The sequence below is a fragment of the Mustela lutreola genome, chromosome 11 (genome assembly GCF_030435805.1).
Source record: "Mustela lutreola isolate mMusLut2 chromosome 11, mMusLut2.pri, whole genome shotgun sequence".
Classification (NCBI taxonomy): Eukaryota; Metazoa; Chordata; class Mammalia; order Carnivora; family Mustelidae; genus Mustela; species Mustela lutreola.
The window spans coordinates 55,293,217-55,314,252 of record NC_081300.1 but is presented as its reverse complement, the minus strand read 5'-3'; the positions used below and the strand labels follow the sequence as shown (position 1 = coordinate 55,314,252).

At 36.3% G+C, this 21,036-nt stretch overlaps 1 protein-coding gene across 5 annotated transcripts in view; it reads left to right on the top strand.

Moving 5' to 3' along the window:
- Positions 1-21,036, top strand: part of L3MBTL4 (L3MBTL histone methyl-lysine binding protein 4) — a 452,666-nt gene that overhangs the window by 242,773 nt on the left and 188,857 nt on the right. For all 5 annotated transcript variants that reach the window (XM_059139212.1, XM_059139210.1, XM_059139213.1 and 2 more), the window contains exon 13: positions 13,982-14,096. In XM_059139212.1, the coding sequence (XP_058995195.1) occupies positions 13,982-14,096 (115 nt within the window). The remainder of the gene's footprint in view (positions 1-13,981; positions 14,097-21,036) is intronic.

Below are 21,036 nucleotides of genomic sequence, written 5' to 3'. Positions count from 1 at the left end.
TTTTTGACTTTTATATGATGTTTTCACTCTGTTTCTGGAGCTCTCTTTCTTCCCCTGCCTCCTGGCCATGCACACTCTTCACTCTATTCATTCTCTCCATGTAGACAGACCACAATTTTAGCTAGACCAAAATTTGTTTTTACCTATAAACAGTCACTATAACCCAGAGAAACTTTTGTTTCTAAAGAATAAACAGCTCAAAATCATGTCAGTCACTTTCACATATTTCAGTGTCATTTTACTTGAAAGGGAAAAAATGTTGGTAGTTCAGAAAATAGATCTGTAAAATAAATAGATCAGTAGGTTTTGATTAAACTTAAATAGATTTGTTCAGTAATGTTTACATAATTGGAACAGGCATATTTGAATCTGCACATTTGTTTGTTTATTCATTTTTCCAACAAGCACAGTGTTAAAATGCTTCAACAAATATGCTCCAGATATTATCTGGTGCTGATAACAAAAAAAAAATTGGAGGAAGTCTTCAGTTTCTGGTTCTGCAGGTAAGGAGCTTGGAAGTTGCCATGATGTCCTAGCAACAAGTAAAAAGCTGAACAGGCTAGAAAGCCAACAATTCTTCTTGGATCTGAAAGTGAGGGGAGTCTGCAGGGCACACTGTTGCCCTGAGATTGGAGAGATGGCAAGTGGGTACAGGGACTCATGACCCTCCTGGAACATGAGGAAAACCTGAAAGGGAATTGACAAATTGCTGGAGGCTGTGTGTGGACAACTCAGATTTAAAAGCTCCAGGGGACCCAGTCATGGGGGCCTCCACAGTATTGTGAAGTTTACATCTAGGAACTTGACCAGATTCTAATAAGAGCTCAATTACAGTAAATACTGAATACAAATCTCATACATCCAGCAGTGGGAGGGGAAATGAAACCATTTTGAAATAGGCCAGACCACTCTGTTCTTGGCAAAGCCTGTCCTCAGGGGAAGCTAGCTAACCAGAGTCTAACCTACTGAGGTGTTACCAGAACCTAATTGACTTGAAGGAAGGGAAATACCTACCTCTAGCCTGCATAACCATCTTCTTCCAGCTGAGGGAGGAGAACAAACCCGAGAAATGCCAGTGAAGTTCACAATCCAGAGGCTCACTAAAAAACAGATCTAATCACAATTCTCTAGAATCTATACCCTCCCCCTACACCTCACCCCCACAGTAATAAAGTCTTGTTTATAGTTGTTCCTTTTATCTGATATATGATGCCTATCAGGAAAAAATTATAAGGCATACCAAGAGGCAAAAAAAATATTTTTGAAGAGACAGAGCAAGCATCAGAACCAGACTTAGTAAGGATGTTAGAATGATCAGACTAGAAATTGAAAACAACTGTGATAATATGTTAAGCATTCTAATAGTTAAAGTAGACAGCATGCAAGAATAGCAGGACAATATAAGCAGAGAGAAGGAAATCCTAAGAAAGAACTAAAAGAAAATGCTAGAGATAAACAACACTGTAGCAAAAATGTAGAAGGCTTTTTTTTAAAAAAAGATTTTATTTATTTATTTGATAGAGAGAAATCACAAGTAGATGGAGAGGCAGACAGAGAGAGAGAGGGGAAGAGAGAGGGGAAGCAGGCTCCCTGCTGAGCAGAGAGCCTGATGCGGGACTCGACCCCAGGACCCTGAGATCATGACCTGAGCCGAAGGCAGCGGCTTAACCCACTGAGCCACCCAGGTGCCCCTGTAGAAGGCTTTTGATGGGCTTCTTAGATTGGTCAATTCTGAGGAAAGTACCTCTGTCCTAGAAGGTGTCTCAATAGAAATTTCTAAAACTGAAAAATGAAGAGAAAAAAGGAAAAAAACAGAATATCCAGAAACTGTGGGACAACTACAAAAAGAGTAAAATATATGTAATGAGAATACCAAAAGGAGAAAAAAAGAGGAACAGTAGAAATATTTGAAAAATAAGGATTGAGAATTTCCCTATATTATTGTTGAACATCAGTCCACATATTGAGGAAACAGAGAGAACATCAAGCTGGATAAATGCCAAAAAACTATACCAGGGTGTACCACCTTGAAAACTATAGAATATAAAAGATAAAGTCCTAAAAGAAGCCAGGGAAGGGGGTTGTTGTACCAGTAGAGGAACCAAGGTGGGAATTGTATCTGTTTTCATCTCAGAAACCAGGCAAGAAAGAAGAGAATGGAGTGAAATATTTAAAATGTTGAGAGAATAACCCTCACCAACCTAGAATTCTGTACCCTGCATAATTATCGTAAAAAAAGTGAAGGAAAAATAAGGACTTTTCAAGACAAAAATTGAAGGAATTGTTGCCAGTAAGTCTGTCTTCCAAGAATGTTAGAAGAAATTCTTTTGAGAGAAGGGAAATTAAATAGGAAGAAACTTGGCTCTACACAAAGAAAGAGTATTGAAGGAATAAATGAAGGGAAAGTGAAAACTTATTTTTATTCTTGATATAACACACAATAATAATTAAATTACAGTTAATTCTAAATAATAAGAGCAACAATGTTTCTATTATAATTATTTATATATATTATAGGTATATGTTTATATGTATATGTTTATGTATACTTATATATGTTCACTGAATGACAGGAGTGATATCAGAGGCAGGAGAAAGGAATTAATATTATTTTATGAGTGAAAAGGTATGGTATTATTTGAAAGTATACTTTAATTAGTTGTAAATGTATATTGTAAAGTGTAGGTTAACCACTAAAAGAAGGTTTTTTTTTTTTTAAAGTATAATTGATGTGCTAATAATGGAAAAATAGAATCATAAAATACACATTCAGAACCATGAAAGCAGAAAAAAAGTAGAACACAAGAATGGAAACAGAGAAAAAGGACAGTGAATATGGTAGATTTTAATCCAACTATGTATATTGGTAATTATTTTGAATTTCAATTGAATGAATGCACCAGCTAAGACAAAGATTGTCAGACTATATAAAAATACGTGATCCAACTATATGTTATCTCCATGGAACCCACTTTAAATATAAAGATACATATAGATTAAAAGTAAAATGAAGGATAAAAATATACTCTGCTAATACTAGTGAAAAAAAAATATCAGGAGTAGCTATATTAATTATAAGCAGAGCTGACTTCAAAGTAAGGAAAGTTATTTGGGATAAAGAAGAACAGTAGATAATGACGAAGTGGTTAGTTCTCCAAAAAATAATTCTTTTTTTTTTTAAAAAGATTTTATTTGTTTATTTGACAGAGAGAGAGGGATCACAAGTTGGCAGAGCAACAGGCAGAGAGAATGGGGAAAGCAGGCTTCCTGCTGAGCAGAGAGCCCGATGTGGGTCTCTTTCCGAGGACCCTGAGATCATGACCTGAGCTGAAGGCAGAGGCTTAACCCACTCAGCCACCCAGGCGTCCCCCAAAATAATTCTTATGTACCTAAGAATAGATCATCAAACTACATGAGGTAAAAACTGATAGACTTGCAAAGAGAAATAGATGAATCACTCACAACTGGAGACCTCAGCACCCCTCTCTTAAGAAGTGGGCAGATCCAGCAGGCAGAAAATCAGTAAGGATCTAGTTGAACTCAACAAAACCATCACTCAACTATATAGACTCTCTTATCCAACAACAGAAGAATACTCATTCTTCTCAGACTTAACATGGAACATTCATCAAGACTGACCACATTCTGACTCATAAAACACATCTTAATAGATTTTTAAAAGTATATAAAACATACAGTGTCTGCTCTCAGACCACAATGGAATTATAATAAAAAACAGATAATTAGGAAACCCCAAAATACATGGATATTAAATAACACATTCTAATTAACACATGGTTCAAAGAAAAAATCTTAAGAGAAAGTAAAAAAAATATTTTGAACTAATTAAAAGTATCAAAATATATGTTTATAAAAAATAAAAAATTAATAAAAAAAAGAAAAAAATATAAAAAATTGTGGGATGCCTCAAAAGCAGTGTTTAGAGGGAAATTTATAGCATTGAATGCATGTATCAGAAAATAAGAAAGATCTAAATCAGTAATCTAAATTTCCACCTTAGGAAAATAGAGAAGAGTAAATTAAATCCAAAGTAAGCAGAAGAAAATAAATAAGAAGAATTAGAGCAAAAGTCAGTGAAATTGAAAACAGAAAATCAGTAGAGATCCAGTAAGCCAAAGTCTGGTTCTTCAAGATCAATAAAGTTGATAACCCTCTAACCAGGCTGACTAAAAAAATATAGAGAGGACACCAGTTACTAACATTAGAAACAAAAGCAGAGACATCACTGTGGATCCTCTGAATGTTAAAAGGGTAATAAAGAAATACTGTAAGCAACACTGCCCACAGATTTGATAATCTAGGTGAAGTGGACCAATTCTTTAAAAGACACAGTCTGCCAGAACTCACACAAGAAAACATAGACAATCTGAATAGACCTTTGTATATTAAGCAAATTGAGTCAGAAATTAATAATCTCCCAAAAGAGAAATCACCAGGCCCAGATGGTTTAACTGGTAAATTCTATCAGACATTTAGGGAAGAAATTATACCAATTTTCTATAATCGTTTTTTAGATGGTAGAAGGAGAAGAAATACTTTCTAATTCATTCTGTGAGGCCAGAATTAACCCTAAATTCAAAGCCACACAAGAACATTACTAGAAAAGGAAACTATCTGCCATGAACAGGGATGCAAATATCCTCAACAAAATATTCACACATCAAATCCAGAAACATATAAAATGAATTATACACCATGACCAAGTAGGATTTATGCATGATAGGCAAGGCTGGTTCAATATCCAAAAATTAATATATTCCATCATATCAACAGGCTAAAAAAATGACATAATCCTATCAATAAATGAAAAAAATTTGGTAAAACCCAACATATATTCATAATAAATACATATATCCTTTATGCATGTAATTTAGAACTGGCCACTAGTAAAATTGATGTTGTACTAATAAATATAAGGATGGATAGAAAAAATATGTAACTCACCCATGGCTTCAAAAATTTAGAAATAGTGCTCATGATACATTCAGTTCATAAGTACAGCTGCAAGTATGTATTTTTGCTGATACAACCGATATAGATATGATAGTCATTGCATAAATTATTATTTATGCCTTATATTGTCTGTTGTGTTATTCAGTGTTCCCTATATAAATGTATAGTAAATTCTTGTCAGTGATAATATGGGAATTTAAACTAACTGGTGCAGTTTTTTTCATATTATAATCAGAGTTGTGTAATATTTCCCCTTTGCCATTATTTTTTGGGGGATTATCTATTTATAAAAGTCATCTTTAGACTACCAAAGGTAATTACGTGTTTTGGCTTACCTGGGATAATCTGGGATTATATGTGTTGTAATTGTGAATTCAGTAGTGCTCTCTCTCTTATGCTCTAAAATGTCCCATTTGGACAGTAATCCTGTGGTCCCTCAAAATATAACCAGCTTTTCTTCTCTTTCACATGCCTTATGTCCCACTATTCATATTTAGAAACACTACCTTCCTGTAATGTAAGCGGCTAAACTCCTTTTTGTGTTGGTGGTTTGTAAATAATGAGTATGAAGAATTTGTAGTTTAGTAGAAAACCCTTGATGATTTGCTAGCAGATCCAAAGTGGGAATTTGGGATGTCTGGGAATTCGGGATGTCAGGACAAATGGAGAGTGCTTGTTGAAGCAGTGTCCACTAGGGCCGGTGTCCTGAACAGAAGAGGAAGGGAGCACAGGTTATTCTAATGAATAACCAGAAAGGAAATGGCCTTTATTTTCATGATGGACATGTAGCATATGTCACTTCAGTGCTTAACACATTTCAAATCTTCCAACAGAGCTTATAAAGATATTTATGTTAGTTACCACCATAAACTGATTTTGAGGTTGTGTGTGCTCACACTGCTTCTGGAGGAGGTTTTCCTTCCTAAGATACTATCCACGGACCTGTGGCTGTGGGGCCCTGAATGTGGCTACAGTTATGCCTAACTCTGAGGAACTATTTAGATTTCTTCACAAGCATTAAAGCCCTGGGAATTCTATTGGAAATTTGGCATTTTTATTTCTTGTGGGAATCTTATGGGGAAAATATATTTTATGGGAAAACTAATTGTATTTGTTATAACAGTAACCATAGAAAGAAATGGAAACTTATGTAGACATATTTATCACAGATGGAAATATCACAGTTGAATGTCTTCAACATTAGGCCTTCAACCAAATCCCTCTTGGATTGGTTTCTTACAGAATTAAAAAAAAGATTTGTGATGATTTAAAAAAATAAGTTATTCTTCATTGCTTTAGATATAAGTGAGTTTAGTGGCAAGTTCAGTTGATTAACAACCTTGTTGCCATGGGGATACCCTAAGGAAGCATTTTAAAAAGCTTTATCCAAAAACCACCTTTAGCAGATAATCTAGGATGTGATGTGTGGTTAAAAAAAAAAAATACAATTTCCAGGCATTGTTCCTGACATTCCCTATACCCTGAATTAGAGTTCTGGTAGGGCAGGAGAGAGTTGGTATTTTGTTAACTGAATTTTGAAAACCACTGTCCAAGAAATATGCTGAATTTGGGTCATGGCCTTAAAAAATGACATGTATTTTAGAAGAACTATTGTAAAGCTGTTAATTTTTCTATTTCATGATTACATGTCTTTCTTTTTATAATACTTATTATAGGAATGTACTAAAAGGAAGATGAAAGCAATTGTATTTGTAAAAGAGCAGATGGGTTTAGGGAGAGTTTAGCAGGGTAAGGGAATTGAAGTAATTTACTAAGAGTGGGTATGGAAGCTCTGGAAAGGACCGTAGGTAGGGGCTGCCAGTCCCAATACTACTGAACAGCAGTTCAGGCTCATGGTCAGGAGGATGAGTGAGGGTTTCATATCACAAACAAGGACTGGAAATGCTGGGTGTAATTCCTTATCCCTATGGATCTCATTGGCTTCTTATGTAAAATGGAAGTAGTAATGTATGAGACTAATTTTAAAAGTCTACATACTTGTCTGTTATAACACCTTTTCTTCATGTTCCCTTCCTCTCTGTTCTTGCCTGGATAGACCCCTGAACAGACTGGCTTGGTGTAGATAGAATTAATGTTGATTAATGTTGAATGTTGAATGTGCAAAAGTATGCGTAGTTCTGGACTGCAGTCCTGTATTCTTCCATGCTATTTTGTTTTCAGTATGAAAATTCCTTTTTATACTTTAAAAATACAATTTACCTCTGCTACAGTAGATTCTTAGGTATAGTAGTCCCAAATATCCTCACAATTTATATTCTTCTGTTGTTCTCTCAAGAAATTGTTCTCAGCTGAAGCCTAGTTTTGCTGTTTACTAGGGTGGGATCTCAGCGAACTTCTTTGAAGTCTCCTTTCCAGAATCTACGAAAACAACATATTGTAGACATTAAGTGATGATGTATATATTTTACAGCTGTGTCTGGAATATATAAGCATACAATAAAAGTGAGTCCCCTGCCATATCCAGTGCTCTTGCACTTAGATGATGGTGGTATTTTTGTGAAGGTGTGATGTGAGCTTGCTTGTCCTACGGAGGAACTTAGGTCTAGACTCAGCACTCTTTCTGCACCCCCCGCACCATGCAACAACAGATGTCTGCATCACAGGAAGTGAGGTTTACTATTGCCTTATTAGCACCAATAGTTATGAGTAATAAATATCAGTAAAAATATATGAAAACTCAGTTTTTCTTTCTAGAATAAAATGGAAGGTTAAGTCTAGTTAACTGAAAATGTATTCAGTTAAAGCAAGAAGAGTTCAGGTACAGTGAAGCCTCTTTCTGAATAAATTAACATCATCTACATGCTTATAATTTGTTTGCCATAGGCTTTTAAAATAGATTAGAAGCCTCTGACAATAAAATACACATATCCAATAAGCTCATTAAAGTGGAAATTACAAATTTAAAAACCATATAGCAGAAGCAAAGAAGCATAGTAATATCAGTTAGGCTAGTAAAATTGCTGTGATTGAGCATTAAATTTAGCTTCCAGTGTTCGTAGACAAAAAACTGTTTATTTTCCAGCTGCCATAAGGCACAGTGAGAAGTGATGGTTACTGCTGTGTACCTCATTCCACTGATGGCTTTTTGATGTCTGAGAGTGTGTAAGTCATGGTGCTAATGTCATGGCAGCATCGAAGATGGCTGAAGCATATTGGTAAGGCTGGAGGGCTGAGGGGCAGTAATGATAAGGCAAAATGAGAAAGTCTATGTCAGATATAATTGGCAACTTTGGATTTACATTAAGGCGTATGGCCTTGTTTTTTAATATACTGATTTAATTCTTAAATGTCCAAGTTATTTTACCAATCATTGAGACTGTTTGGTTCAATTATCTGACTTTTACCAAATTAAGATTGTTTGATTCAATTAGCCAACTTTTGTTTTCCAGTTTATCAAAACCTGAGGTAGAAGTATCCATGTGTTTACTCAGCTTTATATAAACCCAAATATATAAAATTCATAAATGCATGAAATGGAGGTGATTTGATTTCAAAATAATTCTTTCCTTTATGAAAGAACTCTGTAAATATTCTTAAAATGCCAATCTCCTTTATTAACTTGACCATCTGGTTAGAATTCTTAAAATTGGATTTTCAACTCCAGAGATATGAAGATCCACAGATATGAAAATATCTTTCATAAAGATGTATATGGGTCAGATTTTGGTTATATATTCCAAGTTTAGATGGCCCTTGTGGGGGAGTGGAGCCTTGAATCTTTGGATTAGGAAGGGCTCTTTTTAATCCCCATGGTTTCATTGTGAGTGATTACATACAGCACTGGAAAGGGTAATTTAATATTTCTTAATGAAAGTAAGAGAAAAAAATTGAACAAAGTACTTAAAAACATTGTATCTGCTTTCAAACTTTTTTAAAAAAGATATTGTCATTTTAGTTTTCCCGTTTTAGACCTGAATTACACAGTAGGATTCCCAAGTCCAGATACAATAGCAGGAATAGAGAGACCTGACTCCTTGCAGCAAGATTTGCCCTGTCTTGTTTGTGCTTAGAGGTCGTGGTCTTGCTTCTGAAACATAAACAGTTGCACTGTAAACTGAAAAGAGAAGGACATTGAAAGTCAGAGCAAATATTAAAATTTGAGAAAACTTTCTATTTTTCCTTATCTCCATTTTACATAATTTCTGCTGTTAAATTCAGAGCAACAGGCATCATTATTTTATTTGTTTATTTGTATGTTATATTAGTCACCATACAGTACATTAGTTTTTGATGTCGTGTTCCGTGATTCACTGTTTGTGTATAACACCCAGCATTCCATTCTTGAAAGGAGAGCCAATTTTTGTCACAACTAAATATTTAGTTGTCTGGTACTGACAGTATTATGCAGTTTAGCTATGTCCAGAGTGCTGATATGTCACAATATATAAATATAGTAAAAGATCAGAGTAGCCCCATTTGATAGCAGCTGCATGTAGAAATATTTTTAATAAGATAACTTTATGGACTTATAATTACAAATGATAAAAGGTTACAGATTTTATGTATGGATTTTGATGACTTGAGAAATGTACATCCTGTATAACTACCATCCCCATCAAAATTTGACAGCTATCCAAAGCCACAGAAGGTTCCTTTTGTGCCCCATTGGAGGCAGTTCTGCCCCCCACCTTCTCCCAGACAAACGTGGATCTGATTTCTGTGGCTGTTCTCAAATTTCATATAAATGGAACAATACAATGTGCATTCTTTTGTGTCTGCCTTCTTTCTTTATATGAGGTCTGTTTGATTGATGCATGATTGTGCATGTATAACAGACTGTCCCTTTCTGTTGGTGACTACTATTCATCTTATGCCCATACTACACTTGCTTGTGAATAGATGTTCATCTGCTGTTGGGCATTTGGGTGGTTTTCAGCTTTTGACATTTTGAATGAAATTGAAAGGAACATTTGTTTACAAATGTATTTTCATCATTTGGGTGGAATTGCCAGGAACCACAGAGTAAGAACATCTTAAATCTATAATAAAAATAGCACAACATTTTCTAAAGTGATTGTATAATTTTCCAACCCTGCTAACATTGTATGAATGTTCTGGGAGCTCCACAGCCTCACCAATAATTGATGTTGTCAGTCATTTAATTTAAATCATGCAAGTGGGTATGTGGTATGTCTCATTTTGGTCTCTTTGATAAATAGTGAAGTTGAGAATTTTTTTATTTACGTATTGACCATTCATGAACCTTTTCTTTCATAGAGCATGTTAAGTCTTTTGCTCATTTTTTATTGGGTTGTCAAGTCTTTTGTCACATACATATATTACAAATATCCTTGGCTTGGTTTTCCTTTTTATTAATGATGATTTTGAAGAATTTATTATGATTAAAATTGAGTTTATCAATTTGTCCTCTTTGGGTAATGCTACTTATATGTTAAGAAATTCCCTAATATCCCAGTATCATGAAGATTTTATCTTAAGTTTCATCCTTGAATTTGATTGTTTTAGCTTTTTTTTTAGGTCTGTGATCCATTTCAAATTAATTTTTATGTGGGAGGTGAGGTAGAATCAGCTAGCTAGTTTGGATTTTGTTCACATGTGGATATACACTTGATGTAGTATCATTTGCTGAAAATGCTGCTCTTTCCCTATTTAATAATCTTGTCATAGCCATTGAAAAGCAGTTGAATGTGTGTATATATATGTGCGTGTGTGTGTGTGTGTGTGCGCGTGTATGAATTGATAAAATCTTTTCTGTTCCAGTAATGTATTTACCTATCCTTAAGCCAAATGACACTGTCTTCATTACTGCCGCTTTATAGTAATTGTAGAAATCAGTTAAAATGGGTCTTTAAATTTGTTCATTTTTATTCCAAATTGTTGTCATTCCACCTGATAATACTTACCTTTCACTTGAAATATTTCCTATAATATTTCTTGCAGTGCAAATCTGTAGGTGAATATTTTCTCAGGTTTTATTTATCTGAAAATTAATTATACTCCTTTTTGAGGGATTTTTTTTGTAATATATAAAATCTCAGTTGATAGTTTATATCCATTACTACTTTAAAGATGTCATTTCATTGTCTTGTTGCCTTTTCTGTTTCTGATGTGAAGTTGGCTACATTCTTGTCATGTTCCCTGTATGTAGTATGTTATACTACTTTAGCTGCTTTCAAAGAATTTTCTTTTGTCTTTCATTTTTAGTGGTTTGTATTTATTTATCAAGATTTATTTATTTATTTGAGAGAGAGACAGGAGAGAGAGGAGGGGTAGAGGAGGAGGGAGAGAGAGAATCCACAAGCAGACTCCCTGCTGAGTACAGAGCCCTGACTCAGAGCTTAATTCCAGGATCTGGAGATCATGACCTGAGCCAAAACCAAAAGACAGGCACTTAACCAACTGAGCAACTCAGGCACCCCATTTTCCTTTGTACTTATGCTTGGTTTTGCTGTTCTTCTTAAGATTGTAAATTGGTTTTTTTTGACCAAAATAGGGAAATTTTGTTGATGTTATTTCTTCAACTTTTGTCTGCTTTGACCATTATTCCCACTCCATTGTCTGTCTTCTCCTTCTGGACTCTAAATACATGTCTGTTAGGCCATATGATTCTATCTTACAAGTACCTGAGGCTCTGTTTATTTTCAAAATTTTTTATTGTGTATGCTTTAGTTTAATAATTGCTATGAATCTGTTTTAATGTTCACTTATTCATTTTTCTGCCATGTCTAATCTGTTATTAGCCTATTCAGAAACTTTTTATTTCTGCTTTTAAGTTCTAGAATTCTATTTGTTTCTGTCTTACAGTTTCCATTTCCTTGCTGAGATTCCCAATCTGTTCCCTCATCAGGACCATTTTTCCTTTAGGTCCTTAAACTTTAATAGCTACTTAATAGCTTTAATGGCTACTTAAAAAGTTCTTGTCTACTAATTACATCTGGGCCATCACAGGGTCTCTTTTTTAAAAAGTGAGTAAGGCTCACATTCACCTGTTTATTTGCATACTAAATACATTTATATTTTATGTTGGACATTATGAATGTTGCAGTGTTTGGATTTGGGAGAACTTGTTGTGTCAGGCAGTTAATACTGATGGCTGTTCTTAAACTTGTTGAGGTTTGATTTTAGTCTTTTTTAGGGCTGGTCCAGAATACTCTAGGACATGGTTCTTACTGCAGAAGTATGGCCTTTTTGGTGTCTCAGTCAAATTCTCAAGGTGTTTTACGATCTCTGCACTCTGGTCTCTCCACTCTCCCAGTAGGTGTGACCTCTGCTATCTTCATTTTACTTGCAGCTCTGTATCAGATGTTCTCTTCTTCACTTCACCTCTCACCTTGTGTAGGTACAGTCCGGCCCTTGACCAAGGCCTTGCAAAAACAAAACAAAACAAAAACAAACAAACAAAACCCCAGAGATTTCTGGGGTCAGTTCTCTCTAGTGTTTGTCCTCCAGTTTCCTGCTGCTTCACCAGCACTGAACTGCAATGTGTATCTCCTCAACACAGCAAGACTGCCTTTTCTCCACCTCTGCTGCTCTCAAGAAATTGTCCACAGGCTAACAGTGTCACAGGGCTGACAGTTGTACTGAGGAATTCCATTTCTGCGGTGCCTATTAGCCAGTGTCTAAAAACAGCCATTTCCTGTATTTTGTCCAGCTTTATAGTTGCTGCTGGGAAAGGCCAGTCTGTCTCAGCCAGAAGCCTACATGTGGTATAAATATGCTTTTGAAAGTTTTTCTTAAGATATTGGTTCTCAAACTTCAGCACATATTAGATTCATCTGGAGGACTGGTTTACGCACAGATTGTTAGGCCCTGTCTTTTAGAGTGTCTGATTCAGTGGGTTGAGTTTGGGCCCAGCAATCTGAATTTCTAACATGTGCCAGGTGATGCAGGTACTGACAGTCTGGGAACCAAACTTGGAGAACCACATGTTTAGAAAGATGGACCTTGAGAAGAAGTGTTGGACTCTATTTGGGATTTACTATACACAATTTCATCTTTTTATCTTTTTTTTAGTCCTATGTCCTGTCCTGTATAACAGACTTATGTTTCAGTTGGTTTATTATAATGCTTGCAATCTTGCTCTTTTTATAAAAATTATGATTTTCATAAATTGTGGGTTTTTTTTTCATTGAATAAAGGATGCATCATTTAATTGATAGAAACAGAAAATATATAAGAGAGTAAGTAAGCTTATTAAACATTGTCATTCTTATATTTTTTTGCTTGCACAAATAATTTGGTTCATTCAGAGTGATAAGAAACTTACATAACATGGAGTTTGGTAAGTTTCAGAAACAAGTGTGTGATTTTTGTTTCAGAAATCAAGTTTCATTTTAATTATTCTTGGACCTGTGTGTGTGTATGTGAGTTATATGTATGTGTGTTTTGTAGGTAAGATGCAAAATAGTGATAACCATTTGCTGGATTGCTGGACTTGAGCCACATCTCTTCCTCAGGTTCCCTGAAATCTCACCCCATTTTTTATAGCTAGCAGGAGCACTATTAATCCATCTACCTCAGCATATTCTGTCCTCTCTTTTACCCTCATTTTCAGTGGCTCTATCTCTCCTTGTTTGTCAGGATTTTGAAATTTATTGCTTTCTTTTATTCTCTCTAATATCCATGCATTTCCCAATAGTATAAGGCTGTACTGATGTCAAATTGATGACTCCTGTCCATGAAACTGACATGATATTTTGCAATGGCAGCCAGGAGAGAAAGTGTCTTCCCACCAGCATTACAGTATTTATTACTTGGTTGGGAAAATTGATTGGTATTATCCCTTCAAATTCTAACCAATCTCTGACAGATTTTTTTTATTTACCAACTTTCATTTCTCAGAAAAATTGGTACAACAGCCTTTGGTGGTTAGATTAAAAGGCTCTTTGATGACACATTTTAAAATATTGTTCTAGTTGTAATGTATGATTATTATAATTGCAGTCTCAAATTCAGAGGCCTGTCTTCTAATATTTAGATATAGGCATAATGAAATACTAATTACTAAATATTAATTACTCAACAGGTTCATTTCGATGGCTGGGACCACAAATATGACTACTGGATGGATGCAGACAGCCCTGACATTCACCCAATTGGATGGTGTGATATAACAGGGCATCCACTGGAAATCCCATATCGTGAGTATTTTGCTCTTTGTTGTTGATTTTTAAATACTCAGCCTGAATTCTTACCTGAATGCTATTTTTTTCATGTCATTATAAGTATTTTATTTTATTATTATTATTTTTAAAGATTTTATTTATTTGACAGGGAGAGATCACATATAGGCAGAGGCAGGCAGAGAGAGAGAGGAGGAAGCAGGCTCCCCGCTGAGCACAAAGCCCAATGCGGGGCTTGATCCCAGGACCCTGGGATCATGACCTGAGCCGAAGGCAGAGGCTTTAACCCGCTGAGCCACCCAGGTGCCCCTATTATAAGTATTTTAAAAATAAATATCAGATAGGTGATTTGACTAATCAGTGTTATAGCTATGCTATAATCTAATTATTCAGTTAAGCCTCAAAGGAGATACTTTATAAAAGAAAAGTCATAATAATCATTAAAGAATTATTTTTTTTATTTTTTTATTTTTATTTTTTATAAACATATATTTTTATCCCCAGGGGTACAGGTCTGTGAATCACCAGGTTTACACACTTCACAGCACTCACCAAATCACATACCCTCCCCAATGTCCATAATCCCACCCCCTTCTCCCAAACCCCCTCCCCCCGGCAACCCTCAGTTTGTTTTGTGAGATTAAGAGTCACTTATGGTTTGTCTCCCTCCCAATCCCGTCTTGTTTCATTTATTCTTCTCCTACCCACTTAAGCCTCCATGTTGCATCACCACTTCCTCATATCAGGGAGATCATATGATAGTTGTCTTTCTCTGCTTGACTTATTTCGCTAAGCATGATACGCTCTAGTTCCATCCAGAAGATGTGGTATATAAAGAATTATTTTGATAGGTTGTCTAGAAGAATCTTTATTTTCTACATTTTAGTTTGGAAAACTTAACCCAGTCTAAATCCATCTAATTTGCACCAGACTTTTCGCCAAAGTGCATTTTGGTTTTTTAAACATTCCGTCTTAATTAATTTTTTATAGATTAAATTTGAAATAGTTTTAGAAGAAACAAATATTTTAAATTTCAGCAGTTATAAAAACTTTAGTTGAAAAAAGTCAGCTGTTAATGTTAGTATCTTCATTTCTTCTTCCTTTCCAGCTACTTAAAGTTAAGGAGGAAATTAACCACTCTAAATTTTAATGAGCCTTGAACCAAAATATCTTATTCTTTTGTCTGAAGGATTTCTTCGATCAGATTAGGCTGACATGACTAATAGCGGGTTCCAGACACATGTGCAGGCACTGCATTCTTTTGTTTGTTTTGTTCCCTCACTGCCTCTGTGGCTCTCCCGTTGGCTTCTTGGGATGAATCTAGCACTTTATTCTGTTAATGAGGCTGTCTTCCATTGAGCCAGCCCGATGATGCTTGAAGCGCAGCTCTAAAAGGACTAACAGCATCTTTGAAGTAATTCCTTGACTTCTTATAAAAGTGAGAAGAGGTCCTGACTTAATAATTCAACAGATATGTTTATCTTGTGGTAGGTGCTTCAAAAATGACAAAAAATCAGTAAGATACAGGTCCTTATGTAATGTAGAGTGCATTAGCCAGCATGGCGTCTCTATATACAGAATGTAAAACCAGAGACCGTGGTCAGCCCTGTGTTGGAGGGATGCTGTTAGCATTTGTGCCTTGTGGGGTTTTCCTGATTTCACTCTTTACTCTGCCTGATTTCACTGCCCAATATGTCAAAGAGATGTTTCTCATTTTATGATAACTTCTCCTCTCCCCCATTGACAAGCACACATCCATCCTCATCACAGTAACATTCTCAAGGAGGAATAGTCTCTATGAAGGTGGGGATGGGTCAGTATTTCAGGGACAAGGACAGCTCTCTGCACTCCCTCTCACTCGTTGCCTGCTTCTTTGTGAAGCCGCTTAACTGGTTTCTGGAACAGAATGTCTCACAAGCATCCCAAAGTCTGTGGATCAAGCTGAACTTCATCCCAAACCAAAACCAAAACCAAAACAAAACAGACAAAAAAAACCCCACAAAACTTGCCTAGAAAGCTGTCCTTTCTACTGTAGTTCCTACTTGATTTCAAAGTTCTTACTTCTTCTTTTCTATTTTTTATTATGTTATGTTAGTCACCATAAAGTATGTCATTAGTTTTTTTTTTTAATTTTTTATTTTTTATAAACATATATTTTTATCCCCAGGGGTACAGGTCTGTGAATCACCAGGTTTACACACTTCACAGCACTCACCAAAGCACATACCCTCCCCAATGTCCATAATCCCACCCCCTTCTCCCAACCCCCCTCCCCCCAGCAACCCTCAGTTTGTTTTGTGAGATTAAGAGTCACTTATGGTTTGTCTCCCTCCCAGTCCCATCTTGTTTCATTGATTCTTCTCCTACCCACTTAAGCCCCCATGTTGCATCACCACTTCCTCATATCAGGGAGATCATATGATAGTTGTCTTTCTCTGCTTGACTTATTTCGCTAAGCATGATACACTCTAGTTCCACCCATGTTGTCGCAAATGGCAAGATTTCATTTCTTTTGATGGCTGCATAGTATTCCATTGTGTATATATACCACATCTTCTTGATCCATTCAGCTGTTGATGGACATATAGGTTCTTTCCATAGTTTGGCTATTGTGGACATTGCTGCTATAAACATTCGGGTGCACATGCCCCTTTGGATCACTACGTTTGTATCTTTAGGGTAAATACCCAATAGTGCAATTGCTGGGTCATAGGGCAGTTCTATTTTCAACATTTTGAGGAATCTCCATGCTGTTTTCCAGAGTGGCTGCACCAGCTTGCATTCCCACCAACAGTGTAGGAGGGTTCCCCTTTCTCCGCATCCTCGCCAGCATCTGTCATTTCCTGACTTGTTGATTTTAGCCATTCTGACTGGTGTGAGGTGATATCTCATTGTGGTTTTGATTTCTATTTCCCTGATGCCGAGTGATATGGAGCACTTTTCCATGTGTCTGTTGGCCATCTGGATGTCTTCTTTGCAGAAATGTCTGTTCATGTCCTCTGCCCATTTCTTGATTGGATTATTTGTTCTTTGGGTGTTGAGTTTGCTAAGTTCTTTATAGATTCTGGACACTAGTCCTTTATCTGATATGTCGTTTGCAAATATCTTCTCCCATTCTGTCAGTTGTCTTTTGATTTTGTTAACTGTTTCCTTTGCTGTGCAAAAGCTTTTGATCTTGATGAAATCCCAATAGTTCATTTTTTCCCTTGCTTCCCTTGCCTTTTGCGTTGTTCCTTGGAAGATGTTGCTGCGGCAGAGGTCGAAGAGGTTGCTGCCTGTGTTCTCCTCAAGGATTTTGATTAGTTTTTGATGTAGTGTTCCAAGATTCATTGTTTGCATATAACACCCAGTGCTCCATGCAGTACATGCCCTTCTTAATACCCATCACCAGCCTTGTGTATCCCCCCACTCCTCTCCCCTTTAAGGTGCCCACTTCTTTTTTTTTTTTTTTTTTTAAGATTTTTTATTTATTTGACAGGTTACAAGTAGGCAGAAAGGCAGGCAGAGAGACAGGAGGGAAGCAGGTTCCCCGCTGAGCAGAGAACCCGATCCCAGGACCCTGGGATTATGACCTGAGCCAAAGGCAGAGGCTTAACCCACTGAGCCACCCAGGTGCCCCATAAAGTGCCTATTTCTTTTCTTTTCTTTTTTTTTTAAGATTTTATTTATTTATTTGACAGACAGAGGTCACAAGTAGGCAGAGAGGCAGGCAGAGAGAGAGAGGAAGGGAAGCAGGCTCCCTGCTGAGCAGAGAACCCGATGCGGGGCTCGATCCCAGGACCCTGGGATCATGACCTGAGCCAAAGGCAGAGGCCTTAACCCACTGAACCACCCAGGCGCCCCAACGTGCCTATTTCTTAAGCAGAGTCATTCTGGATTTGTTCCTCCTTATCCCTTCCTCACCCCACACATACAATCAGTGACCAGCTCTTAACTGATTTTTCATACTTAATTTTTCCAAAATGTATCTCTGACCCCTGCCTGCTCCCTCCCAATGCCATTGCTTTTGCTCTATCATTATAGTTATGCAGTCTACTAGTTAGTGAGTTACACAAATCATCCTGAAAAGCCAAAATAGATCTCAAAATTCAAGCTTTACAGGCAATATAGCCTGCTTATTAGAAGTGTGGAATCTGGAGTCAGAATGCTTGCATTTGAATCTCAGTTCTGCTGCTTACTTAGCAGTGTGACTCTCTGTGCCAATTACTTCATGTAGAAAATGAGGATAATATTAGTCTATCTCAAAAATTTGTAATGATTAAATGGGATAAATACACACATAATACCTCAAAAACTACCCAACCAGTAGTATGCACTGATTTAATGTTGGCTATCAGGAAATGATAAAATACTCTATAGATTTTCATTTTTATATGAAAATATATGAATTATTAAGGATTATGAAACTTTAAGTTATGCTAAAATTAATACAAGTAGAGTTTTCCAAATACTTTAATTTCTTTCTTCTGTCCTTTCTTTCTTTATATTCATTTATTTATATTTATTATTGAATTATAGGTGACATACAGTATTATATTAGTTTCAAGTATACAACACAGTGATTTGACATTTATATACACTACAGAATGGTCATCATAAGCCTAGTTACTGTCTGTGACTTCAGGTATAACTACAGTTATAAAGTTGTTATTATAATATTATTGGCTACATAACCTATGCTGTATTTTGCAACCCTGTGACATGTTTTCTAACTGGGAATTTGTACCTCTTAATCTCCTTTACTTCACCCACTTTGTTCTCTATACTTATGAGTCTATTTCTGTTTTGTTTTGTTGGTTGGTTTAGATTCCACATATAAGTAATATTATATGGTATTTGTCTTTCTCTGAGTTATTTAACTCAGCATAATATGTTCCAGGTCCACTCATGTTGTTATAAACAGAAAGTTTTTATTCTTTTTATGGCTGAGCAATATTCCACTGTGTCTATCTATACCTATACACCACATCTCTGTATCTGCTCATCTGTTGTTGGGCTGCTTCTGTATCTTGGCCACTATAAATAATGCTGCTAAAAAACGTAGGGGTGCATATCACTTTTTGAATTGTTGTTTTTGTTTTCTTCAGATAAATACCCAGAAGTGGAAATGCTGGCTACTATGGTAGTTCTATTTTTAATTTTTTGTGGAACCTCCATACTGTTTTCCACAGTGGCTGCACTAATTTACATTCCCACTAACAGTGCAGGAGTGTTCTCTTATCTCTACACCCTTGTCAACACTTGTTATTTCTTGTATTTTTTTAATTTATTTTTTATTTTCAGCATAACAATATTCATTATTTTTGCACCTCACCCCGTGCTCCATGCAATCCGTGCCCTCTATAATACCCACCACCTGGTACTCCGACCTCCCACCCCCTGCCCCTTCAAAACCCTCAGATTGTTTTTCAGAGTCCATAGTCTCTCATGGTTCACCTCCCCTTCCAATTTCCCCCAACTCCCTTCTCCTCTCTAAATCCACATGTCCTCCGTGCTATTTGTTATGCTCCACAAATAAGTGAAACCATATGATAATTGACTCTCTCTGCTTGACTTATTTCACTCAGCATAATCTCTTCCAGTCCCGTCTATGTTGCTACAAAAGTTGGGTATTCATCCTTTCTGATGGAGGCATAATACTCCATAGTGTATATGGACCACATCTTCCTTATCCATTCATCTGTTGAAGGGCATCTTGGTTTTTTCCACAGTTTGGCGACCGTGGCCATTGCTGCTATAAACATTGGGGTACAGATGGCCCTTCTTTTCACTACATCTATATCTTTGGGGTAAATACCCAGTAGTGCAATTGCAGGGTCATAGGGAAGTTCTATTTTTAATTTCTTAAGGAATCACCACACTGTTCTCCAAAGTGGCTGCACCAACTTGCATTCCCACCAACAGTGGAAGAGGGTTCCCCTTTCTCCACATCCTCTCCAACACATGTTGTTTCCTGTCTTGCTAATTTTGGCCATTCTAACTGGTGTAAGGTGATATCTCAATGTGGTTTTAATTTGAATCTCCCTGAGGGCTAGTGATGATGAACATTTTTTCATGTGTCTGATAGCCATTTGTATGTCTTCATTGGAGAAGTGTCTGTTCATATCTTCTGCCCATTTTTTGATATGATTGTCTGTTTTGTGTGTGTTGAGTTTGAGGAGTTCTTTATAGATCCTGGATATCAACCTTTTGTCTGTACTGTCATTTGCAAATATCTTCTCCCATTCTGTGGGTTGCCTCTTTGTTTTCTTGACTGTTTCCTTTGCTGTGCAGAAGCTTTTGATTTTGATGAAGTCCCAAAAGTTTATTTTCGCTTTTGTTTCCTTTGCCTTTGGAGACATATCTTGAAAGAAGTTGCTGTGGCTGATATCGAAGAAATTACTGCCGATGTTCTCCTCTAGGATTCTGATGGATTCCTGTCTCACGTTGAGGTCTTTTATCCATTTTGAGTTTATCTTTGTGTACGGTGAAGAGAATGGCTGAGTTTCATTCTTCTACATATAGCTGTCCAGTTTTCCCAGCACCATTTATTGAAGAGACTCTTTTCCACTGTATTTCTTGTATTTTCGATACCAGCTATTCTGATTAGTGTGAGGTGACATCTCATTGTGATTTTGATTTGCATTTCCCTGATGACTAGTGATGTTAAACATCTATCCATGTGTCTGTTGGCCATCGGTATTTTTTTTTTGGGAAAATGTTTATTGAGGTCTTCTACCCATTTTTTAATTGGGTTGCTTGTGTTTTTTGGTGTTTGTTGTCTGAGTTATTTATATATTTTGGATATATATATATATTTTTTTTTGAAGACTTACTGAGTATACTATTTGCATATATCCTCTCCCATTCAGTAGGCTGTCTCTTCATTTTGCTGACGATTTCCTTCCCCATGCAAAAGCTTTTTAGTTAGGTACAATCTCATTTCTTTATTTTTGCTTTGGTTGCCCTCATCTGAGGA